The sequence below is a fragment of the Nothobranchius furzeri genome, chromosome 2, assembly GCF_043380555.1.
Source record: "Nothobranchius furzeri strain GRZ-AD chromosome 2, NfurGRZ-RIMD1, whole genome shotgun sequence".
Lineage (NCBI taxonomy): Eukaryota > Metazoa > Chordata > Actinopteri > Cyprinodontiformes > Nothobranchiidae > Nothobranchius > Nothobranchius furzeri.
Window position 1 is genome coordinate 96,324,576 of NC_091742.1, and position 27,175 is coordinate 96,351,750.

A 27,175-nucleotide genomic window follows, 5' to 3' on the forward strand; every position below is an offset into this window, starting at 1 on the left:
GGCCGGAGCGGCGCGGAGCTGCGAGGGCCGAACGACGCTGCTTGCAGCTTTAATTATTATTATTATTTATTATTCCGTGCGCGAAATGAATGGCTTTTTGGGGACCTTAACATACCCCAAAACTCACAATATTTTGCACAATTGTCAGGCCTGGTGAAAAATTTGATATTTTAAAGGTCCCAAAAAAATCGCAAAGAAAATGGCTGAACAGCGCCCCCTACAAAGTGAAAAAAACCCCTCTCCATAAAGCTTAGTTTATCGTACAGTTATGAAATTTGGTACACTTGTAGTACTCAACAGTCCGCACAGAAAAGTCTCTTGCAAGCATGGTCAATATCAAACAGGAAGTCGGCCATTTTGGGATGAAATGGCGATTTTTGGCCGTTTTTGCCGTTTTTAGGGTCAGTCTCTGATTGGATTGCTCGATCAATTTTCGCACGATCGTCTCAAAAATGGTATAAAATTGCTCAGAAGAAATGGCCGAACAAAATGAGACAAGGATTCTGAGTTTTCGTATATGCTGAAGGGGCGGGGCCAGGCCTCGAAGTTTGACTACTCGCCAAAAAAATTAAAACTGCTATAACTTCATAATTGAATGGAATAGAGTTACCAAACTTTCTGTGGTCATTTGTCATCCTCCCACAAAGTAAAATGAATGGTCGGATGATGACATCACACAAGCCCCGCCCCCTCAGGACCAAAAAGGTCAAGTTTTACTATGAAAGGTCCCAAATGGCCCCATTTCACTCAATCCCCACAAATTTGTAACTGTTAACTCAAGACAAGTGGGGGTTGCTTGGCGTCACTTTATGGGAGTTTTCGACAGAGGGCGGGGCTGTGGCGGCGCGGCGAAGTCAGGCGTACCGCCGTGGCCTTACGTTTGCCTCCCATTTCGTCATTTCTAAAAATATCGTCACGAAACTTCTTGTGAGTGATCCTAGTCCGGCCCCTCAAAAGAACTGATGTGAACATCCGGTGGGCGTGGCCTATTTTCTGAAATAGCGCCCCCTAGGACCATTAAAACTGTCAGCCCCAAGCCATGCTTTGACTGAGGATTACGAAATTTGGTACACTAATGTGGTGTCTCAGGACCTACAAAAAAGTCTCTTGGACCCAAGTGCAAAGTCGTACAGGAAGTCGGCCATTTTGGTCCAAGTACGCGATTTAGTGGTTTTCGCACACGTTGTTTGGAGAGTGATGCTCCGTCGTCCTTTTCACCAATCTCCTTCAAACTTCTGCCATATGCTCTTAAGTCATCGGGGAAAAAATTCAACCGTCGGATTTTTCAAAAGTTGAAAGGTGTGGGCGTGGCTAAGCCTCAAACTTTGACCTTTCGCCACGCCACTCTTTTTCACAGCTTCCTATTGGACTCCTTTTACCCAATCACCAATAATCTCTGGCAAATAGCAGTAGACAACTTGAGGTCACTTGGTATCCAGTACTGGCAGGTTTCGAGTAAAGGCGGGGCTTTGGCAGCATGGCGAAAATCACCATCACGCCATGGAAATACGTTTGCCTCTCATTTCTTCAGTTATTGTGATAGCGCTACGAAACTTCTTGTAAGTGATCCAAGTCTGACCCCCAAGAGACAAACATAGCTGAAATTTGTGGGCGTGGCCTATTTTCTTAAATAGCGCCCCCTAGGACCATTTCAACTAATAGCCCCAAGCCATGCTTTGACTGAAGATTACGAAATTTGGTACACTAATGTGGGGTCTCAGGACCTACAAAAAAGTCTCTTGGAGCCAAGCGTAAAGTCGCACAGGAAGTCAGCCATTTTGGTCCAAGTACGCGATTTAGTGGTTTTCGCACACGTTGTTTGGAGAGTGATGCTCCGTCGCCCTTTTCACCAATCACTTTCAAACTTCTACTATATACTCTTAAGACGTAGGGGAAAAAATTCAACCGTCGCATTTTTCAAAAGTTGAAAGGTGTGGGCGTGGCTAAGTCTCAAACTTTGACCTTTCGCCATTACTTTACTTGACTTAATAACTCCCATGTGCAAGATCAGATCTTTTTCAAACTTTGTCTGTGTGATCATTGACCATATCTGTAAAAAATGACAATGTGGACAGCTGACATCACCTAAGCCCCGCCCCCTGACCACAGGAAGTCTATTTTTTTATGCTGAAATGCCCATATTTGTCCCCTCTAATTTAGTCAACAAGACACCAAGGTCATGCACTGTCTTCATGATGCTGTATTGACCATTCAGATCTGATAGCTTTCCAGAAAGGGAAGGGCTTTGATGCCATGGCGAATTCTGGCGTAACGCCGCACCCTTACAATTCAATTTAATGGTGAGCTCAGAGGGGATGCTGAGTAAGGGTGAGGTGCGGACTAGGAGGCCATTTGCGGTTTCTAGTGTCGGGGCGGTTGACGTTTCTGTTCTGCCAGACGTGCCCTGGTGCCCCGGGCTGTCGGCCAGGCCGGAGCGGCGCGGAGCTGCGAGGGCCGAACGACGCTGCTTGCAGCTTTAATTAGGCCCGAGCAGTGAAGCTGCGAAGGCCTATTGTATCTGCTCCGTTTATTCTTTCTTTCTTTCTTTCTTTCTTTTTTCTTCCGCGTCTTTGAATGGCCTTTAGGGGGTCTTAGCATATTCAAAAAGTCACCAAATTCTGGCTCAATATAGAAAGTGCGTGAAATTTACGTATTTCACTGGCGATGTGAAAGTTCGTAAAAAAGTGGCTGGACAGCGCCCCCTAGAAAGTGAAAAATACCCCTCTCCATAAAGCTTAGTTTATCGTACGGTTATGAAATTTGGTATACTTGTAGTACTCCACAGTCCGCACAGAAAAGTCTCTTGCAACCATGGTCAATATCAAACAGGAAGTCGGCCATTTTGGGTTGAAATGGCGAATTTTAGCCATTTTGGCCATTTCTAGGGTCTATATTTGGTTGAACAGTTTGGTCATTTTTCGCACGATCGTCTCAAAAATAGTGTGCAATCGAACAGAAGCGATGGACGATTCAAATGAGAAAATAAAATTGACTTTTCGTAAATACTGAAGGGGCGGGGCCAGGCCTCAAAGTTCGAGCACTCGCCAAAAAAATTCAAATTGCTATAATTTCATAAATGAAAGAATTACAGTTAAAGTAACTTTCTGTGGACAATTGTCATCGCCCCCCGAAGACAAATGAATGGTCGATTGATGATGTCACATAAGCCCCGCCCCCTCAGGACTTAAAAGGTCAAGTTTTACTGGGAAATTTTCTAAAATTCGCCCTTTCAAATAATCATCCCAAATTTGTACCAGTTAACTGAAGACAAGTTGGGGTTGCTTGGCGTCACTTTATGGGAGTTTTCTGCAGAAGGCGGGGCTGTGGCGGCACGGCGAAGTCAGGCGTACCACTTAGGCCTTACGTTTGCCTCCCATTTCGTCATTTCTAAAGATATCGCCACGAAACTTCTTGGGAGTGATCCTAGTCCTGCCCCCCAAAAAATGTGATGTGAAAATCCGGTGGGCGTGGCCTATTTTCTGAAATAGCGCCCCCTAGGAGCATTAAAACTGTCAGCCCCAAGCCATGCTTTGACTGAGGATTACGAAATTTGGTACACTAATGTGGTGTCTCAGGACCTACAAAAAAGTCTCTTGGAGCCGAGAACCAAGTCGCACAGGAAGTCGGCCATTTTGGTCCAAGTACTCGATTTAGTGGTTTTCGCACACGTTGTTTGGAGAGTGTTGCACCATCGCCCTTTTCACCAATCACCTTCAAACTTCTGCTATAGACTCTTAAGACAAAGGGGAAAAAATTCAACCTACGGATTTTAAATAAGTATAAAGGTGTGGGCGTGGCTAAGCCTCAAACTTTGACCTGTCGCCACGCCACTCTTTTTTTTCACCGCTCCCTATTGGACTCCTTTTAACCAATCACCACCATTCACTGGCAAATAGCAGCAGACAAGTTGAGGTCACTTGGTCTATAGTACTGGCAGGTTTCGAATAAAGGCGGGGCTTTGGGATCATGGTGAAATTCACCATCACGCCATGGAAATACGTTTGTGTCTCATTTCTTCAATCATTGTGACATCACCACACAATTTCTGATGAGTGATCTTACTCTGACCCCTAATAGAATTGGACAGCTGAAGTTTGTGGGCGTGGCCTATTTTCTGAAATAGCGCCCCCTAGGACCATTAAAACTATCAGCCCCAAGCCATGCTTTGACTGAGGATCACGAAATTTGGCACACTAATGTAGTGTCTCAGGACCTACAAAAAAGTCTCTTGGAGCCAAGTACAATGTCGCACAGGAGGTCGGCCATTTTGGTCCAAGTACTCGATTTAGTGGTTTTTGCACACGTTATTAGGAGAATGATGTCTCGTCGTCCTTTCCACCGATCACCTTCAAACTCCTTCTATATACTCTTAAGACATAGAGGAAAAAATTCAACCGTCGGATTTTAAATAAGTATAAAGGTGTGGGCGTGGCTAAGCCTCAAACTTTGACCAGTCGCCATTACGTTACATGACTTAATAACTCCCATGTGCATGATCAGATCAATGTCAAACTTTGTCTGTGTGATCACTGACCACATGTGAAGACAGTGACAATGTGGACAGCTGACATCACCTAAGCCCCGCCCCCTGACTACAGGAAGTCTACTGTTTTATGGTGAAATGCCCATATTTGTCCCCTCTAATTAAGTCAATATGACACTAAGGTCATGCACTGTCTTCATGATGTTGTAATGACCATTCAGATCTGATAGCTTTTCAGAAAGGGAGGGGCTTTGATGCCATGGCGATTTCTGGCGTGACGCTGTGACCTTACGTTTGACTGTAACTTCCACAAACAGCCTTCGATTTGCCCGAGACTGAACATCACATCACCAGTGTGGTAAAGATAGAGTATCTCCTAGTGGTGAGACGTGTAATGGTGGGCTCAGAGGGGATGCTGAGTCAGGGTGAGGTGTGGACGAGGAGGCCGTTCACGGTTTCTGGTGTCGGGGTGGTTGACTTTCTGTTCTGCCAGACGTGCCCTGGTGCCCCCGGCTGCCGGCCAGGACGGAGAAGCGCGGAGCTGGGTTTGGAGAGCGTAGGGGATGGAGCGGAGGGGGTGCGGAAGGAGGGCGAGCAGCTTCGCTGCGAGGGCCGAACGACGCTGCTTGCAGCTTTAATTATTTTTTGTTATTCCGTGCCCCCTTTGAACGGCTTTTTGGGGACCTTAACATACCCCAAAACTCACAATATTTTGCAAACTTCTCAGGCCTGGTGAAAAATTTGATATTTTAAAGGTCCCAAAAAAATCGCAAAGAAAATGGCTGAACAGCGCCCCCTACAAAGTGAAAAAAAACCCTCTCCATAAAGCTTAGTTTATCGTACAGTTATGAAATTTGGTACACTTGTAGAACTCAACAGTCCGCACAGAAAAGTCTCTTGCAAGCATGGTCAATATCAAACAGGAAGTCGGCCATTTTGGGTTGAAATGGCGATTTTTAGCCGTTTTTGCCGTTTTTAGGGTCCGTTTCTGATTGGATTGCTCGATCATTTTTCGCACGATCGTCTCAAAACTTGTGTAAAATTGCTCAGAAGGAATGGGCGAACAAAATGAGACAAGGATTCTGAGTTTTCGTATATGTTGAAGGGGCGGGGCCAGGCCTCGAAGTTTGACTACTCGCCAAAAAATTTAAAATTGCTATAACTTAATAACTGAAAGGAATAGAATTACCAAACTTTCTGTGGTCATTCGTCATCCAGCCACAAAGTAAATTGAATGGTCGGATGATGACATCACACAAGCCCCGCCCCCTCAGGACCAAAAAGGTCAAGTTTTACTGTGAAAGGTCCCAAATTGCCCCATTTCACTTAATCACCACAAACTTGTAGCTGGTAACTCAAGACAAGTGGAGGTTGCTTGGCGTCACTTTATGGGAGTTTTCGGCAGAAGGCGGGGCTGTGGCGGCGCGGTGAAGTCAGGCGTACCGCCATGGCCTTACGTTTGCCTTCCATTTCGTCATTTCTAAAGATATCGTCACGAAACTTGTTGTGAGTGATCCTAGTCCGGCCCCTCAAAAGATCTGATGTGAACATCCGGTGGGCGTGGCCTATTTTCTGAAATAGCGCCCCCTAGGACCATTAAAACTGTCAGCCCCAAGCCATGCTTTGACTGAGGAGTACGAAATTTGGTACACTAATGTGGTGTCTCAGGACCTACAAAAAAGTCTCTTGGAGCCAAGTGCAAAGTTGCACAGGAAGTCGGCCATTTTGGTCCAAGTACGCAATTTAGTGGTTTTCGCACACGTTGTTTGGAGAGTGATGCTCCGTCGCCATTTTCACCAATCTGCTTCAAACTTCTGCCATCTGCTCTTAAGACATAGAGGAAAAAATTCAACCGTCGGATTTTTCAAAAGTTGAAAGGTGTGGGCGTGGCTAAGCCTCAAACTTTGACCTGTCGCCGCACCACTCTTTTTTTCACAGCTCCCTACTGGACTCCTTTTACCCAATCAGCAGGAGTCTCTGGCAAATAGCAGTAGACAACTTGAGGTCACTTGGTATCCAGTACTGGAAGGTTTCAAAAAAAGGCAGGGCTTTGGGAGCATGGCGAAAATCGCCATCACGCCATGGAAATACGTTTGCCTCTCATTTCTTCATTTATCGTGATATCGTTACGAAACTTCTGGTGAGTGATCCTAGTCTGACCACAAAGAGACATAGACAGCTGAAATATGTGGGCGTGGCCTAATTTCTGAAATAGCGCCCCCTAGGACCATTTAAACTAATAGCCCCAAGCCATGCTTTGACTGAGGATTACGAAATTTGGTACACTAATGTGGTGTCCCAGGACCTACAAAAAAGTCTCTTGGAGCCAATCACAAAATTGCACAGGAAGTCGGCCATTTTGGTCCAAGTACGCGATTTAGTGGTTTTCGCACACGTTGTTTGGAGAGTGATGCTCCGTCGCCCTTTTCACCAATCGCCTTCAAACTTCTGCTATATACTCTTAAGGCATAGGGGAAAAAATTCAACCGTCGGATTTTTCAAAAGTTGAAAGGTGTGGGCGTGGCTAAGCCTCAAACTTTGACCTGTCGCCGCGCCACTCTTTTTTTCACAGCTCCCTACTGGACTCCTTTTACCCAATCGGCAGGATTCTCTGGCAAATAGCAGTAGACAACTTGAGGTCACTTGGTATCCAGTACTGGAAGGTTTCAAAAAAAGGCGGGGCTTTGGGAGCATGTCGAAAATTGCCATCACGCCATGGAAATACGTTTGCCTCTCATTTCTTCATTTATCGTGATATTGTTACGAAACTTCTGGTGAGTGATCCTAGTCTGACCCCAAAGAGACATAGACACCTGAAATATGTGGGCGTGGCCTAATTTCTGAAATAGCGCCCCCTAGGACCATTTAAACTATTAGCCCCAAGCCATGCTTTCACTGAGGATTACGAAATTTGGTACACTAATGTGGTGTCCCAGGACCTACAAAAAAGTCTCTTGGAGCCAAGCACAAAATTGCACAGGAAGTCGGCCATTTTGGTCCAAGTACGCGATTTAGTGGTTTTCGCACACGTTGTTTGGAGAGTGATGCTCCTTCGCCCTTTTCACCAATCGCCTTCAAACTTCTGCTATATACTCTTAAGGCATAGGGGAAAAAAGTCAACCGTCGGATTTTTCAAAAGTTGAAAGGTGTAGGCGTGGCTAAGCCTCAAACTTTGACCTTTCGCCATTACTTGACTTAATAACTCCCATGTGCATGATCAGATCTTTTTCGAACTTTGTCTGTGTGATCATTGACCATATCTGTAAACAATGACAATGTGGACAGCTGACATCATCTAAGCCCCGCCCCCTGACTAAAGGAAGTTATTATTTTATGCTGAAATGCCCATATTTGTCCCCTCTAATTTAGTCAACATGACACCTAGGTCATGCACTGTCTTCATGATGCTGTAATGGCCATTCAAATCTGATAGCTTTCCAGAAAGGGAGGGGCTTTGATGCCATGGCGAATTCTGGCGTAACGCCGTAACCTTACAATTCAATTTAATGGTGAGCTCAGAGGGGATGCTTAGTCAGGGTGAGGTGCGGACTAGGAGGCCATTTGCTGTTTCCGGTGACGGGATGATTGACGTTTCTGTTCTGCCAGACATGCCCTGGTGCCCCGGGCTGCCGGCCAGGCCGGAGCGGCGCGGAGCTGCGAGGGCCGAACGACGCTGCTTGCAGCTTTAATTTTTATTGTCATCTTCACACACTGGTGAAATTACGTCTCCGCATTTGACCCATCTCCAGAAGGAGCGATGAGCTGCAGCTGTTGCTGCACTCGGGAACTATTTGGTGGTATAACCCGTTGTGTGTCAAGCAGGGAGGCATTGGGTCCCATTTTAAAGTCTTTGATATGACCCGACCGGGATTTGAACCTCGATGTCCTAGGGCAGACCCTCTACCACTGGGCCACTGAGAAGTCATTTGATTTGAAAAGTAATTTCCTGTTTTCTGAGTCAGTTCTTATCTCACCAACTTGAAACAATAATACAGTAAGCGTGAATGTGAAGTTCCATCGACCGGTAATTCACATTATGTTTCTGTTTCCTACAGATGTTCAACAGCTGGTGCTGGTTAAAGAAGAAGCTCCTGAGGAACAGAGTGCAGGTGAGGACCAGAAAGACCCAGAACACATCCACATGAAGGAGGAACAAGAAGAAAACTGGACCAGCCTGGTGGGAGAGCAACTCCATTTGGAGGAGAAAACTGATGCTGCCAGGTTTCCATTCACATTGGCTTCTATAAAGAGTGAGGATGATGAAGAGAAACCTCTGTTCTCACAGCTTCATCAGCAGCAAGTAGAAGACAAAGAAGTTCGAAACAGCAGCTCAGCTCACCAGATGACAGCAGAAACCGGTGGAAGAGCAGACACTAGCAGGAACCAAGATCTGAACCATCATGAACAGACATCTGATTCTTCAGAAACTGAAATGAGTGGAGATGATGAAGAGGATGATGATGTGAATCTAGACTCTGAGCTGTCTGACTCTGGGTCTGAAACTGGAGAAGAAGACATTGACTGGATTGAAAGCAAGTCTTCTGATTCACATATTAGGACTGCCGACAAGTCCTTTAGCTGCCCTGAGTGTGGTGAACAATTTGTCCACAAGAGGTCTCTCCAGAAACATGTGAGAGTGTCAGGGCATTCAGCAATAAGGTCTTCAAGTTGTTTGGTCAAAAAGAAATGTGTTGGAGTGAAGCAACATGTAGACTCATGCAAGAAAGTCCAGAAAAAACTAAAATCATTTAGTTGTGATGACTGTGGTAAAAGATTTAGTGTAATGTATAATTTAAACAGGCACATAAGAGTCCACACAGGAGAAAAACCTTTTGCCTGTGAGACCTGTGGCCAAAGATTTGCCCATAAACAAGTCTTAGACCTTCACATGAAAGTCCACACAGGAGAAAAACCTTTTCCCTGTGAGACCTGTGGTCGAAGATTTAGCCGAAAAGGAAATTTAATCATTCACATGAGAGTCCACACAAGAGAAAAACCTTTTGCTTGTGAGACCTGTTGTGAAAGATTTAGCCAAAAGACACATTTAAACTGTCACATGAGAGTCCACACAGGACAAAAACCTTTTGCATGTGAGACCTGTGGTAAAAGATTTAGCCAAAAGACACATTTAAACTATCACGTGAGAGTCCACACAGGAGAAAACCCTTTTGCCTGTGAGACCTGTGGGCGAAGATTTGCCCATAAACAAGCCTTAGACGTTCACGTGAAAGTCCACACAAGAGAAAAACCTTTTCCCTGTGAGACCTGTGGTCAAAGATTTAGCCGAAAGGGAAATTTAAACATTCACATGAGAGTCCACACAGGAGAAAAACCTTTTCCCTGTGAGGCCTGTGGTCGAAGATTTGCCCATAAACAAGCCTTAGACGTTCACATGAAAGTCCACACGGGAGAAAAACCTTTTGCCTGTGAAACCTGTGGTCAAAGATTTAGCCAAAAGACACATTTAAACTATCACGTGAGAGTCCACACAAGATAAAACCCTTTTGTCTGTGAGACCTGTGGTCAAAGATTTAGAGACAAGACAGATTTAAACTGTCACATTACAGTTCACACAAGACATAATGGGTTATTTTGAAGGTGTTATGACAGGAAAAAAATTCCATCTGTGAGAGCAGGGGAGTGGAGGAGAAGGAGAATGTGTGTGCGCGCAAGGGCATAGCAAGCTTTTGTAAAGTGTGTGTAAAGCTTGGTTTATGCTTGATGCGTCCACGAGGTTCGCACAGCTCTGCGGGGCAAAATTGCATCATTTTAACAACCACGCCCCTCCACCGCGCCTTCGCACGGCCCAAACTTTCCGCACCGCGCACCTAGGAAATTTTCTGACCACGCGGACGGTCGAACGCCGAAAAACATGGCGGCCTGTCAAGAACTAGTATGGCAGAGGTTCATAAATACAGACATTTGTATGATTCAGCTCTCAGAGATCACCGTGATCAACATGTTGTTAATAATTCTTGGAGAGAAATATCTCGCACTGTCGGAAAAGACGAGGACGCTGTTAAAAAATGCTGGAATGCCATGTTGTACACAGTAATTTCTACTTCTACTATGGTGTATTGTTGGATGCATGCTGTAGAGCTCCATGCTGCCCCCTACAGTTTGGGAGAATATTGGCTCACCGCAGAGACAAGCCGCATGAACCATAAACGCTGCGAGTTGTGAAGCGCGTTCCATCCGCGAGCCGCATCACCAAGCGGAAAGTAAATGTGTCAAGCGTAACCCAAGCTTAAGAGCCAATTAGTTGCTAATTCATTTAGGATATGTTAGTGAATAAGTTTTAAAAAATGCATATTTGTGATGTTTAAAAAATATAATTTAATTTAAAAATACAGAAACACTTAAGTTAAAATCATAGAATCTAGAAGTGTTAAGATTCAGAAACATTTTCTTTGTGTTTTAGGCTTCCTGTATCCCATAATTCCTTGTATAGAAGGTTTTGTTGGGGTTATTTTTTGGGTAGATGGGAGTTGGAGCGTTAGGAGGCAACACAGTTTTTTGACCGAGTTGTAGCACGATTGGATTTATAATTAAACCATCTTTTTATAAAGAAGGTCATCTGGTATTATTCGTGTGATTACAAATCTAAGTTGCTCGACCAACTTCCAACGGTGACTTAAAGAAGAAAAAGAACCGGATTATCACCACAGTGTGGGCATTGAGATTCCTCTGATATATATGTATGTTTATATATAAATGTGTGTGTGTATGTATATATGTATGTATATGGGTCCTGGTTCCGCCCACCGGACCACTTGGATCTGTGTATAGATCGAAGTTGTCCGGCGGGGGTGTTACATTCATAGCTGTGGCACCACGCCTGAGCCTATGTAGGGGAAACACTGCATAGCCACATGGATAAATAAATACTAGGATAGAGGACGTAACATAACTTCAGCATTAAGAGGTGCTGACCAAAGTCAATGAGCTAAAAGTTCCTTACCTTATGAGAATCTATTTCCCCTAATGAGTAAAAGATCAGTGAGGCATTATACCAGCGATGTTCGAAAGGCTCAGGAAAGGATTTTATCCTTCTAACCAAAAGGAATCTGAATTGCTAAAGTTTGTTTTATCTTCACCACTATTATTACTCAATTTACATGAATCTTTGATAGCTTAATTACTTACTTTTAATTTTATATTCCTTTAATGTGTTAATCATTAATCATCTTCGTCTTCGTCTTCCTCCGCTTATCCGGGTCCGGGTCGCGGGGGCAGCATCCCAATTAGGGAGCTCCAGGCCGTCCTCTCCCCGGCCTTGTCCACCAGCTCCTCCGGCAGGACCCTAAGGCGTTCCCGGACCAGATTGGAGATGTAACCTCTCCAACGTGTCCTGGGTCGACCCGGGGGCCTTCTGCCGGCAGGACATGCCCGAAACACCTCCCCGGGGAGGCGTCCAGGAGGCATCCTGACCAGATGCCCAAACCACCTCAACTGGCTCCTTTCGATCCGGAGGAGCAGCGGTTCTACTCCGAGTCCCTCCCGAATGTCCGAGCTCCTCACCCTATCTCTAAGGCTGAGCCCGGCCACCCTACGGAGGAAACTCATTTCGGCAGCTTGTATCCGCGATCTCGTTCTTTCGGTCATTACCCAAAGCTCATGACCATAGGTGAGGATTGGGACGTAGATCGACCGGTAAATCGAGAGCCTGGCTTTCTGGCTCAGCTCCCTCTTCCCCACGACAGATCGGCTCAGCGTCCGCATCACTGCAGACGCCGAACCAATCCGCCTGTCGATCTCCCGATCCCTCCTACCCTCACTCGTGAACAAGACCCCGAGATACTTAAACTCCTCCACTTGAGGTAGGACCTCTCCCCCGACCCGGAGGTGGCAAGCCACCCTTTTCCGGTCGAGAACCATGGTCTCAGATTTGGAGGTGCTGATCCTCATCCCAGCCGCTTCACATTCGGCCGTGAACCTACCCAGCAAGAGCTGAAGGTCAGAGCTGGATGAAGCTAGGAGGACCACATCATCCGCAAAAAGCAGAGACGAGATTCTCCTGCCACCAAACTCGACACACTCCACACCACGGCTGCATCTAGAAATTCTGTCCATAAAAGTGATGAACAGAACCGGTGACAAAGGGCAGCCCTGGCGGAGTCCAACCCTCACTGGGAACAGGTCCGACTTACTACCGGCTATGCGGACCAAACTCACGCTCCTCTGGTAAAGGGACTGAATGGCCCTTAACAGAAAGCCACCCACCCCATACTCCTGGAGCGTCCCCCACAGGGTGCCCCTGGGGACACGGTCATAAGCCTTCTCCAAATCCACAAAGCACATGTGGATTGGTTGGGCAAACTCCCATGCCCCCTCCATCACCCTTGCAAGGGTATAGAGCTGGTCCACAGTTCCACGGCCAGGACGAAAACCACATTGCTCCTCCTCTATCTGAGATTCAACTATCGATCGGACCCTCCTCTCCAGTACCTTGGCGTAGACCTTTCCAGGGAGGCTGAGGAGTGTGATCCCCCTATAGTTGGAACACACCCTCAGGTCACCCTTCTTAAAGATGGGGACCACCACCCCGGTCTGCCACTCCCTAGGAACTGCCCCCGATGACCACGCAATGTTGTAGAGACGTGTCAACCATGACAGCCCTACAACATCCATAGCCTTGAGATACCCAGGACGAACCTCATCCGCCCCCGGGGCTCCGCCGCTGTGTAGTTGTTTGACTACCTCAGCAACTTCTGCCCCCGAGATCGGACAGTCCATCCCCAGTCCTCCCAGCTCTGGTTCCTCCTCGGAATGCGCATTGGTGGGATTGAGGAGCTCCTCAAAGTATTCCTTCCACCGTCCGACTATAGCCTCAGTTGACGTCAGCAGCTCCCCATCCCCACTGTAAACAGTGTGAGCGAGTTTCTGCCTTCCTCTCCTGAGGCGCCGGACAGTTTGCCAGAACCTCTTTGGAGCCGATCGATAGTCTTTCTCCATGGCCTCACCAAACTCCTCCCACGCCCGAGATTTTGCCTCGGCAACTGCCACTGCTGCACCCCGCTTGGCTATCCGGTACCTGTCTGCTGCCTCCGGAGACCCACAGACCAGCCACGCCCTGTAGGCCTCCTTCTTCAGCCTGACGGCTCCCCGAACCTCTGGTGTCCACCAGCGGGTACGGGGGTTGCCTCCACGACTGGCACCGGCCACCTTACGACCACAGCTAGCAACAGCCGCCTCGACAATCGCAGAGTGGAACAAGGCCCACTCGGACTCAATGTCCCCCACTGCTCTCGGGACGTGGTCAAAGCTCTGCCGGAGGTGGGAGTTGAAGACCGTCTTGACAGGTTCTTCTGCCAGGCATTCCCAGCAGACCCTCACTATGCGTTTGGGTCTGCCAGGTCTACGCGGCATGTTCCCTTGCCATCTGATCCAACTCACCACCAGGTGGTGATCAGTTGACAGCTCCGCCCCTCTCTTCACTCGGGTGTCCAAAACATACGGCCGCAGGTCAGATGATACGACTACAAAATCTATCATCGACCTGTGACCTAGGCTGCCCTGGTACCAAGTGTACCGGTGGGCATCCTTATGTTCGAACATGGTGTTCGTTATGGCCAAACTGCGGCTTGCACAGAAGTCCAATAACAAAACACCGCTCGAGTTCAGATTAGGTGGGCCGTTCCTCCCAATCACACCCCTCCAGGTCAAGCTGTCATTGCCCACGTGAGCATTGAAGTCCCCCAGCAGGACAATGGAGTCTCCTGATGGAGCACTATCTAGCACTCGTCCCAGGGACTCTAAAAAGTGTGGGTACTCTGAACTGATATTTGGCCCATAAGCACAAACAACAGTCAGGACCCGTTCCCCGACCCGAAGGCGCAAGGAAGCTACCCTCTTGTCCCCCGGGGTAAACCCCAACACACAGGCAGAGAGTCTCGGGGCTAACAAAAAGCCAACCCCAGCCCTCCGCCTCTCACCCGGAGCAACTCCAGCAAAGTAGAGTGTCCAACCCCTCTCCAGGTCTCGGGTTCCAGAGCCAATGCAATGTGTCGAGGTGAGTCCGACTATATCTAGCCGGTACCGCTCAACCTCTGCCACAAGCTCCGGCTCCTTCCCCGCCAGCGAGGTGACGTTCCATGTCCCAAAAACTAGTTTTCTTGTCCGGGGATTGGACCGCCAAGGCTCCCGCCTTGGTCTGCCACCCGATTCGCATTGCACCGGACCCTTCATGTTCCTCCTGCGGGTGGTGGGTCCACAGTTGGATGAGCCCATGTATCCGGTTCGGGCTGGGCCCGGCCGGGCCCCATGGGCGAAAGCCCGGCCACCAGGCGCTCGCTCACGGGCCCCAACCCCAGGCCTGGCTCCAGGGTGGGACCCCGGTAACCCTCCGGGCCGGGTACTCCGACTCTTCGTTTTAACCGCCATGAAAGATCCTTCGAACCGTTCTTTGTCTCACCCTTCACCTAAGACCAATTTGTCATGGGAGACCCTACCAGGGGCACTAAGTGCCCCAGACAACATAGCTCCTAGGATCATTAGGGCACTCAAACTCCTCCACCACGATAAGGTGACGGTTTATATTTTAATTATTTACTTTCCTTTAAATTTTAATCGTGTAATATTTAACATTTAAATTGCTTGATTACAGTTTTACCTTTTATTACTTTGAAATTTTAACATTTTGCTATTCCTTATCATTTGTATTGCATTTTAACTTTCGTTCTGTAGTTCAAAACTAGATAACTTTGAGTAATTTGTCAGTTCTAGAGCAAGCTTCAGACTGGCCATCCATCGCAAAACCTCTTTAACCATCAAGGATTTTGGCACCTTTAACTTTTTCCGCACCTGCAAAGCTGATAAGATAGTTTCCTGCAGAACAAAGCTGATATTGTTACAAATCCTTAAGAGTTATTCCTGAGACGCAAACTAGGTCCAACTGTCGTTACCTGGAAGATGACCCTGGACTGACCTGGTCGTACTAGGAGTTAGTCTACGGACTCCGGTACCGGGGTCTCCGACCCCTCCTGACATCTTGGATCAAAAAGGGCGTCTCCGCTTGGGTATGTAGAACACAGTGAGATTGCGTCTGAAAGTGGTTTTGATAATAATCTATTTATAGCTTAACCAAATTCTTTTCATCCAGAACTCAGCTCTCTGAGATACGGAGATTCTGACTATGTCATATTCACACATAGGTTCCAGACATCACCTTTTAGTTCCATTCACTCACAGTAAATAATAGTTTAACCACTTTGCCAAGTTTTAATTGTTTGTAAAAATAAATTCTTATTTTTATAAACCTGACTGTTTCTTGAATCATAACGAAGTCTGTACAATTCCCTAATGAATAAAGAATCCTAGAATCTTCTGACTAAACCAAATAAAGACCAGGCAAGGTGATATTCTATATTTAAATTGAGTATCACAGCTCGCTGGCCTCAAGTGGTGTTAATAATATAAATAGCTCTTAAAACAATTTACCATAAATCCTCTAATATTGGCCTGTATTCAATTAACGGCCGGGTATCATATTTTGGTCGGAGTCGGCGGAGGTGAATAATGGCCAGTATTTTATTGTGGTCGGGTGGAATGTGGTAACAAGCAAGTACGGGGGGCAGTTGTGTCATCGTCTCACTTTTGATTTGCCAGTGATAGACCGCAAGGGTAACTTTAACCGTGCTGAGATGAAGAGGAGGCGAAAATTTGATATCAAGTTCAAAGAGAACGTGCTGATTTTGCTGCAGAACACTCTGGGGAGCAGTAGGGGTTGTGTGAACTAGTCGACTTCACTATAGTGACTTTTTATGCCTGTCATCGACTAGTTGCTGTCACGTGATAGTGACCGGCAAGATGCAGCCCTCGGAAAAGACAGCAGCCTGCTGTCAGCAGGTGACAAGCTCCTGCACGTCTGGGGGGCAACGCGCTGTGCCAGAGCGTCGGTACTGACACGCAATCGTTCATGTCGGCTCATTTCCTTTAATGTTTTCTGTCTTTTATTTGCGCCTGAAGAGTTTCGCTGCTGTGGAGCGGGGCGCATCACCTTGTCATCCGGTGACGCACCGATCACTGATGCGGCCGGCAAGCAGCGAGCACTCCGCTGTTTCTGCGGTCAGTAGATCTTTTAGAACTGCAGTTCAAAGGTAACTCATAAGGTGAATCTATATGAAGCCAGGTAGCAGTTTTTCTTTAGGATTGAGAGGAGATTCAGGAAGATAATAAACAGGCAGGACAGAAAAATAGTGAAATAAAAACAAGTTAGTTTTTGTACCTGGTGGTTGCAACAAACAGACACCATTGAAGGTAATCAGAAGTGAGGAACAGAAAATAAAATAATTATTTTAATGTTTAGAGCAGCAGGAACTCCGAGAAGCTGCAGGCGCATCAGTGAGTTTGTGGCCGCTGCGCGGGGGGGTGGGGGTGGGGGGGCTGAAGCAGAAACTACCGTTGTTAAAAGAAATGTGTTTAACTTTGAAAATGTGGGCGCAATTTTAATTGTCAAAAACTCCAGCGAACTATTAGTTCATTTTGCTCAAATAGAAATTGAAGCCTGCCTCTAATTCTGGCCCTCCTTCCAATAAAGGCATGGAAATTCCTTGGCTGAAGCCGCCGGACTGGGCTCTGACACCTGGACTATGGAAACGCTACGTGAATGACATACTGGAAATCATACCAAAAGGTCAAACAGAAACACTAACACAACACTTAAACAACATTGACGACACAGGCAACATAAAATTCACTTTTGAGTTAGAAGCAGAAGGCAGCATAGCTTTTATGGATATGAAAATCACCAGACAGACCGACGGGACCCTAAACATAAACACATACAGGAAACCAACACACACAGACCAATATCTATTATGGACATCAGAACACCCTACCATACACAAAATGTCAGTAATCAGAACATTATATCACCGAGCAAACATAATAACAGAAGAGAGAGACCGTAAACAAGAAGACAAACACGTACAACATGCTTTAAAAACCTGCAGATATCTGACATGGGCAATAAACAAAGGAAAACGACAAACAAAAACAGAAAGCAAAGAACAACCCAAAAAAAGAACCAGAAACCCAGAAAGACAAGAACCAAAACCAGTGATGACCCTACCATATATCAGAGGCATAACGGAAAAAATAAGAGCAACAATGAAACAACACAACTTAAACACACCAACAAAGCCATACACAGCAGTTAGAAACAGACTAGTGCACCCAAAAGACAAAATATCAGCTGGACAAAAATGTGGAGTCATTTACGAAATCCCATGCAAACTCTGCAATAAAACATACATAGGGGAAACCGGACGCCAACTCAACACACGAACAATAGAACACAGAAAGGAGTGTGAGAAAGAGGCAAATCGAAAACACACAAGAGCAGCAAAAGAAGAAGCAGAAAGTACAAAAAAAAAGTCAGCCGTAACAGATCATTGCTTAAGAGAAAACCAAATAATGGACTGGGACAACACACGGATCATAACCACTGAACAACAAAAATACAAAAGATGGATCAAGGAAGCAATCGAGATAAGGAGACGTGGATGTGGGACCATGAACAGGGACGACGGAGTTTACACGCTGGACCACGCATGTGACTGCATCGTCGGAGAGGGGAGAGCGGGCAGTAGAGGGCGACAACGTCCTCTGCTGCCCGCAGATAAACGGAGAAGGAAGTGACGCGCCACCATCAGCGTCAGCCTGAAGAAGCCGGCAGCCGTCGGCGAAACTGTAGCGTCAATAACAGGTAACAAAACCGTTTCTGTGTTTTAAAAAAGAACGGCAACATGGAATTAGAAGTAACGCACAGCAAGAACACACCTAAGTCGTTTTTACATTGTTTTAATGTGTATCCAAAAAATTTATTCTGACGTTACGTTGTTTTAATTTATTTATTTTTATCCTTCTGAAGGTGTGGCGGCTTTTATTTTGCCGCCACGGCAAAATACACATAACGGAAACCCTGCATGATGTATTCACCCGAAAATGATCCTTGTCCCTTATTGTGTATTTGTACTGACCTACTGTAGATGTGATGATAGACCCACTACATCTGGAAGATACTTTTTGAGATCTCTTCTCTGCATTTTCCGTTGCTACTGTAGCACACCCAAAGGTCAAGTTTACATAAAAAATGACCAGAAATAAACTTTTAATTTGCAGACACAAACACCCCATCTGTCTGGCAAGAAAGCATTGCACAAGACCTTGTTACCGAACAAGGAAGCCATAATATCTCTGCTCAAGGTCTCCTGCAAAAGACAAGACCTCCTCACTCTGAATAAAGTTCATCTTGCTTGAATCATAAATGACTTTTCATAATGTGATAATTGCATATGTGCCATATAATCGTCTCTTGTTAAATCCCAAAGTGTTTGAATAATATGTGCATTAATCAATACCAGTACTGGGCTCGACACACGGGAGGCAACATCGCCTCTCCTCCATTCATTTTCAATGAGACATGCGCGACAAAGCGATAATCGCGACTCTCCCTCCTACCAAGCGAAACGCGAAAAACGTGCGTGTGAAATTTTGCGCTCGTGCACGTGTCGTGCACAGGCGACCCAGCGACGCGATCCCAGAAAGTTGAAATATTTTCAACTTTTCATCGCTGTCGCTCGGACGAGGACCAATCAACTGAGGTTTTATTCACTGACCAATGAGCGGACAGGATGCTCCGTACATCTCCGAGTAAACATGGAGGAGAAGTTGATTATTAGTAGAGTGTCAGAAGTAAGATTTCACATAACTCTCAAAATCTCTGATCTCAAAATAATTTGTAAAGTCCTGGCAAAAAGATTAGAAAAGGTAACCCCCTTCATAATACACCCTGACCAAACTGGTTTCATCAAGGGTAGACAGTCATCTACTAACTCACGTAGATTACTTAATTTGATTAATTTCTCTTACAGTAGAAACATAGAAACTAGTATATTATCTCTAGATGCAGAAAAGGCTTTTGATAGAGTTAACTGGAAGTTCTTATTTGCAACTTTACATAAATTTGGGTTTGGGAACTTCATAAACTGGCTACAAATATATAGTTCACCAACATCACGTGTCGGGACGAATGAATAAATATCAGCTAGCTTCTGTCTTCAGACTGCTTGCTATCTTTATTGAACCACTAGCAGCAGCAGTTAGGCAAACAACAGGTATTAAAGGGATAAAGTGTAAGAAAATAGAACTTAAGATCAGTCTTTATGCAGATGATGTTTTAGTCTTTCTCCGGAATTCTCAATCATCTCTCTCCCATTCAATGGAACTGATGAACTCTTTTTCAAAAGTTTCAGATTACTCTATAAACTGGTTAAAATCCACAGTTCTACCAATTAATTTCTCTTGTCAATTTGCTTAATACACAATTGGAGTCAGGGAATATCACATACCTGGGAATAAATGTCTCTCCCAAGTTAGCAGATCTAACCAAACTAAACTACATCCCACTTTTAAAGCCAGTGGAAGATGATCTTGCAAGATGGAAATCTTTACCGATATCACTCATGGGGAGAGTTGCTGCAATTAAAATGATGGTTTTACCCTGAATAAATTACTTATTTTCAATGATCCCAAACAAACCACCAGCTGACAGGTTTATGTCACGTTGCAGATTAGGAGGGGGTTAGGACCCAAGATGCAGATTACCCCAGATGACACAAGGCAGGAGCATTTTAAAAGTAAATCCTTTTATTTAGGATGAGGAACGAAAAATCCAAAAAGGGTAGGAAGCCAAAAACCAAAATCCTGAACAACAGGAGAACAAAAGCTCACATAGAGCACAAAACCTAGTGACAAGGCGCAAAGCTCACATAGAGCACAAAACAATGCTGACACAAACAATGGATCAACAACAGACAGAGTTAGATACAGGCAGGGCAGAGACAGGGTTAAATACACTGGGGCATGATGGGAGGCAGATCGGCTGCAGGTGTGTGGGGAGAGGATCCAAGTGAAGGCAATTAACTAATCAGGGAGGAAACTAACATGACCTAGGAGTAAAAAACCTAAAGGCAAGATGAGCATGCAAAATTAACTAATATTCTAGGGCAAGGGAAACTACAGAAAACCTGTGGGAAAACATACTAAAGAGACTAATAAAAATGAGAAGCTGAACCTATAAAAAAACTGCAGAGGGGTGACTGGGGAGGACTGAAGGAGCACAGGACCTGGGAGGGATGATCTAGAGGGCTGCAAAACAGGAGACACATGAGGAACACAAAGAGACACATAAAAGAGACACAGACAAGGACACATGAAGGCGCTAGGAGACACAAAAGGAGAACCTAGAGAGGGATGGAGAACACAAGGAGACACATGAGGGGAGACGCAGACACAGACCATGACAGTTTAAATCTCTGGACTCCTCAATTACTAAATTCCTTTGGCAGGATAAACCTCCACGAATTAGCTTAAAAACGCTTCAGAAGATCAAAGACAGAGGAGGACTGGATCTACCCAACTTTTATTATTATTTCTTAGCCAACAGGCTGCAATATTTACCAAGATGGTTGCAAGATAACCCACTAGATGAGATTTGGTTAGACATAGAACAGACACTTTGCAATACGATAGAGCTTTCAGACTTACCATTTATTAGCTCAAGCATAAGAAAACATGAAGGCTTCAAAAGTATTAGTATCAGCACCTCTCTGACAGCATGGTGGGAGTATCTTAAAATGACAGAGTCTTCACTAGTACCATGCAGACGCACACCTATCTGGAACAATCCTGATATTTTGCAAAAGAATAAAATGATGAACCTTCCGGACTGGAAAAATAAAGGAATTCTATACCTGGAACACATATATGAAGGATTGGACTTCATCCCATTTAATAGAATAGTCTCCCAATTTGGAATAGATAAGAATAGCTTTTTAGAATATCACCAAATTAAATCTGTAGTCAAACAAAAATTTAAGCTCAATAAAATAGAATTACAAACACCACCAAGGGTATTAGACTTCTATAATCTCAAACCCCCCAAACTACTGTCTAAAGTATATAAGACACTGTCCAAAATAGACGATAGAATAGTAATCCCTATTGAAAATGGGAGGTGGATCTATCAGTCAGCTTTGACCAGAACTTCTGGTCTCAAACTTGTTTAAAAACTTTTAAAATTATCAGACACCCCAATTTACAATTAATTCAGTATAAAATTCTACACAGAGTACACTATACAGGTCATCGGATGTTCAAGATGGGGTTTGTGTCATCTGACACCTGTACACACTGCACAAACAACGTTCCTGACAATTACATTCATGCACTGTGGTCCTGTCCACCTGTCCAGGAATTTTGGGGCAGAGTGTGTGAAGACCTGTCAAAGTCTCTGAAATGTCATATCCCAACCACCCCCTCTCTTTGTTTACTGGGAAACCTGGACGATGTCCCGATTGAAACATCTGTGGTTCACGTGGTTCTGACTGCCATATGCATCGCTAAGAAAACTATCATCTTGAATTGGAAAAATAGAGAAACTCTCTGCATTAACCAGTATAGAAATCTTTTGTTAGATCATATTGCACTTGATATAGCCTCTGCTTCCAGTTCAGATGGATCTCTCTGGGCTGCTTTGATCGGTTCCATCACATAGCGAGGGTGGGGGGCCGTTGATGTAGACCTGCGGGATGGTGTGGGTGGGGGTGTGTGGGGTCTGAGTTTGGAGTATCCGGATGTTCCCTGGAGGTGGGTTCACTGGGGGTGTCTGGGGCTGGGGGCCGTTGCCCCCCTCTGGAGGTGCTTGGGTTGCCTCGGGGGGTGGGCTGCTGGCGGTTGTGAGTGGGGCCCCTTGGGGATATTGGCGGCGGCCATGGGTGACTGCCTGGCAGCTGCAATGCCCCTGGGCGGGTCTGGGTGGGGGCCTGGGGGCTCGGGTTTTTGGGGTGGCCAGCCCCGTGTGGGTATCTGGGCGGGGCCTTGGGGGTCGGGTCCTGACATGTATGCTGCCAGGAAGAAGGCAGGAACACGCAGCAGTGCCTGGCCCGGGTTCGGGGGCCTCAGGTAGACCTTGGCTCCTCTGCCGTTCCATCACAGGGGAGGGGGAGGGACCCAACCTTACCTGGATGTTCCATGTCTTATATATTCTGGAAGTTGTGCAAATGCAGGGATGGGCATAGATATTCTGCTGGGGTGGAGCTGGGTTGGTGCCCTCGGACTCCGTGAGGCTCTGTAATGCTGCTGCTTTGGGCCCTGGCAGGATGGGCTGGGGTCTCCATGCCCTGGGTGGCAGTTTGACAACAGGGGTGCCTATTGGGGCCAGTAGGGGAGCTGGCTCCCTGGAGGGCTAAGCCCAACCAGCCATTCCTCCCCATCCCCGCATATTTCTCTCCTCCTGCTCCCTCACATCATCACACAAACATACACATAGGACCTTGGGTGGTGGGCAAGTCAGGAAGTGCGGGTATGGACCCCATTTCCGCATTCCTGTGGCAACCTGCCCCCCAATTTTATTTGCACCTTATACACTTCCACTGACGACATTCCACACAAACACACACTTAGGGCCTTGGGAGTGAGCACATTCAACGGCATTTGGCAGGGGGATATCTCAGCCTCCTCCCGGGTGCCGGTGCCCACTTCCAATTTTAAACCACACTTAGACACTGATGGCTGAGGGTGTAAGTGGGGTGGTGCGGTGGCATCAGCTGGCATAGGCCGGATGATGCCCGCACTGCCCACTCACCACAGCCATGGAATACACCTCATGACCACACAAAACTATATTGGAGCAGGCGGAGGGAGACTAGGGGTCTTAGCCACCTCTGTTGTTGCTTGGCTTCCAGGGGCTGGAGGCTAGGAGGGAGATCTGGCCGTCTGGTTGGGGTCTGGGGTGGTGAGTTGCTGTGCTCAGCGTTGGGCGGGAGAGCCTGCTCATCAGCACCCCAGCAGAAAGGGTCAAACTCTAGTTACCGGTGATGGTTGTACCCAATGTGCAGCAGTACCGGGACCAGAGTGAATAGGGTGTGTATGGGGAGCATGAGTGGGTGTCCGGCGTGCATTTTTGTAAGTCTTGGGTTGTATGTGCATGTGTGAGCATGAGGGAGGGAGTGTGTGACTGTGTTTGTGTATGACTGTATATGTCAGGTGGGGCCTTTGACTCCTCCCCTCTCCTGGAACTTCTCTTGATGATATAGATCTTCGTCCCCCCTCCCCCTGCCACACCTGGTGTGAGGGGTTGTGCCTTGGTCTGCCTGAGTGTTCGTGGCAACCGGGTCTGGGAGTTTAAGATTTTGGCATCTGCCTGATAGATCCCGGTGGCTGCCTGGTGGGGTCTGGGTCCCTGGGCTCTGCTGGGTCTCCGGCGGGGGTGGTCGCCCCTGGGTCCTGGGTCGCTGGGTCCTGGGCTCGGCCGGCTAGGGGGTGGGAGGCTGCGGGCGGGCCTGTGAGCTTGCCGCTGATTTCTCCCGGGACTCTCCCGGCTGCTGATTGTGGCCCCCCGGGGCGATCCTCTGTGCCTCTCGAGGGGGGCGGGGGCCTTTCTGGTTGCAGTCTCCTTGGGGTTCCAGTGTTCTGGGGCAGCGCCTGGATCTCTGGGACTTGGAGCTCCCCCCGTCTCCTGCGCATCTTTGGGGGGCGGATCTGTGGTCCCTCACACTCTCTGTTGGACGCTCCTATAGAGAAACCTTACATAAACAAGCACGTGTACACACACAGGTGCTCACATGGTGCTCTCAAAAGTATGGGCTTGGGCACGTTAAACAGGTCTTAAGACTATGGTGGGCACTTAATGCACTGTGATTTATTATCGTGATTCTTCAGTTAAGCAATGTTGATTAAATATTTTTTTCATCAAGTTGACGCAGTGATAGCTAGATCTTGTTGTATTGTTGTGTCCCTTTTCTTGTCGTTTTGCTTTTTTTTTGTCTTTTTCTGCAGGTCTAGAAGCAGACTCTTGTTCATTGTTTATTTTTGTGGACCCCCCCCCCCCCCCCCCTCTCTCTCTCTCTCACCACCTTTTCTTTTCCTTTCTCTTTCACCTCTGTCTTCGTGTCTGGTCGGAATTACAAAGCATTCAACAACAATAACAATAAAGTTTTAAGTATCAGGCATGACATTAAAAGCAAACGCTTTGATGCTCCACCTGAGAGTAAATCTGTAAGGCTTGTCACCAGCATTCAGACATCAATTCTGCTTGCTTCACAGCCAGACAGGACACGGTAAAAAAATAAATAAATCAATAAACAAAAAATAGAGTATCACAGCTTATTGGTCATAAGTATAGGTAATATATATATTAAGCTCTTTTAGCACTCAATTTACCAGAACGCTATCTGGTCGTGTTCTGCCTCACCGCACTTAGGACCCTCTTTTAGATCCGGACCTCAAGAGGATGTTTCTCCAGATGACACCTTGGCTGACAGAGAAGACAAAGGTGTGCGACGGTCCAGTCCAGAGTTGACCTCGGTACACATTGCTGAAGCGTTTCGGCAGATGCGCTTTCTCATGTTTAAATTAACTCAGAAATCAAAAGACTCTGGGACAAGTCTGCGTTAGCGGGTTGCATTTCAGCTATTCTGTCTGGCTTGACAGAAATAGCGTGGTGGGAGAACAGGAGCCTGCAGGGCTCCTTTCCCCGTGGCGTTCGTTCCACACTTAGCTCTCATCCATTCTGCCTCCTTACCGAAACCACTTCTCTTCCCAAAGCAAACTTGTTGTGCGTCAGAGCAAATGTGTTTTGAAGTTACTGTGGATCCGGACCTGTATGAGCAGGTGTGAAGGTCATCGCTAAACATCTTCAAAAACATTATTTAATTAAGTATACTGATTGATTATAGTTCATGATTGCCCAAAGCATAATAATCATTCATTTGATTAAAATACATTTATAATGAGCAAAATGATCAAATGATTATTTAACATTAATAAAAATACAGAAAGCTTAAGACTCTGTTTTATTATGACTAGACTGTGTGTGAAGTCCTTCTTCTGGAGAGCAGGTGTTCGGATGTTGTGGAGTCCTTCAGACTTGCTGGAGGCTTAGGTCTTAATCTGTGGGTGAAGGTGCTGCGTGACCCAGCTTTGACCCAGCCGGGCAAATACGACCTTTGGCACAGAAACCCATACTTCCTCACGTTACACTGAAGTTGAAATAAATATTATTACATTGAAAGATTAATAATGATGAAATGAAATATATGACCCATATATTTAATCAGCATACTGACTGGACAAGACACACCATATCTCCATGACGCAAGTTAACGTCACTGCACATAAACATTTTCTTATCCACAAAATCAGCATCTTCATATCTGAGGGAGGTGTGTATCTGAGATTGTTGGCAAAACCCCTTTACAGGTCAAATTCTGATTTATCAGTAAACCAAAATACAGTGGGGCAAAAAAGTATTTAGTCAGCCACCGACTGTGCAAGTTCTCCCACTTAAAATGATGACAGAGGTCAGTAATTTACATCATAGGTACACTTCAACTGTGAGAGACAGAATGTGAAAATAAATCCATGAATTCACATGGCAGGATTTTTAAAGAATTTATTTGTAAATCAGGGTGGAAAATAAGTATTTGGTCACTTCAAACAAGGAAAATCTCTGGCTCTTACAGACCTGTAACGTCTTCTTTAAGAAGCTTTTCTGTCCTCCACTCGTTACCTGTATTAATGGCACCTGTTTGAACTTATTATCTGTATAAAAGACACCTGTCCAGTGTCCACAGCCTCAAACAGTCAGACTCCAAACTCCACTATGGCCAAGACCAAAGAGCTTTCGAAGGACACCAGGAAAAGAATTGTAGGCCTGCACCAGACTGGGAAGAGTGAATCTACAATAGGCAAGCAGCTTGGTGTGAAAAAATCAACTGTGGGAGCAATTATCAGAAAATGGAAGACATACAAGACCACTGATAATCTCCCTCGATCTGGGGCTCCACGCAAGATCTCATCCCGTGGGGTCAAAATGATCATGAGAACAGTGAGCAAGAATCCCAGAACCACACGGGGGGACCTGGTGAATGACCTGCAGAGAGCTGGGACCATAGTAACAAAGGTCACCATCAGTAACACATTACAATGGCAGGGAATCTAATCCTGCAGTGCCAGACGTGTTCCGCTGCTGAAGCCAGTGCATGTCCAGGCCCATCTGAAGTTTGCCAGAGAACACATGGATGATACAGCAGAGGATTGGGAGAATGTCATGTGGTCAGATGAAACCAAAGTAGAACTTTTTGGTATAAACTCAACTCGTCGTGTTTGGAGGAAGAAGAATACTGAGTTGCATCCCAAGAACACCATACCTACTGTGAAGCATGGGGGGTGGGAACATCATGCTTTGGGGCTGTTTTTCTGCTAAGGGGAAGGGACGACTGATCCGTGTTAAGGACAGCATGAATGGGGCCATGTATCGTGAGATTCTGAGCCAAAACCTCCTTCCATCAGTGAGAGTTTTGAAGATGAAAAGTGGCTGGGTCTTCCAACACGACAATGATCCCAAACACACCGCCCGGGCAACAAAGGAGTGGCTCCGTAAGAAGCATTTGAAAGTCCTGGAGTGGCCTAGCCAGTCTCCAGACCTCAACCCCATAGAAAATCTGTGGAGGGAGTTGAAAGTCTATGTTGCTCGGCGACAGCCCCAAAACATCACTGCTCTCGAGAAGATCTGCATGGAGGAATGGGCCAAAATACCAGCTACTGTGTGTGCAAACCTGTTAAAGATCTACAGTAATCGTTTGACCTCTGTTATTGCCAACAAAGGTTATGTTACAAAGTATTGAG

At 46.2% G+C, this 27,175-nt stretch overlaps 1 protein-coding gene across 1 annotated transcript in view; it reads left to right on the forward strand.

Moving 5' to 3' along the window:
- LOC107383695 (gastrula zinc finger protein XlCGF57.1) overlaps nucleotides 1-14,768 on the forward strand; it is a 118,202-nt gene extending 103,434 nt beyond the window's left edge. The window contains 1 exon segment of the mRNA XM_054733874.2: nucleotides 8,539-14,768. Within this exon segment, the coding sequence (XP_054589849.2) occupies nucleotides 8,539-10,079 (1,541 nt within the window). The 3' untranslated portion in view covers nucleotides 10,080-14,768.
- Nucleotides 14,769-27,175: the final 12,407 nt, after the last annotated feature.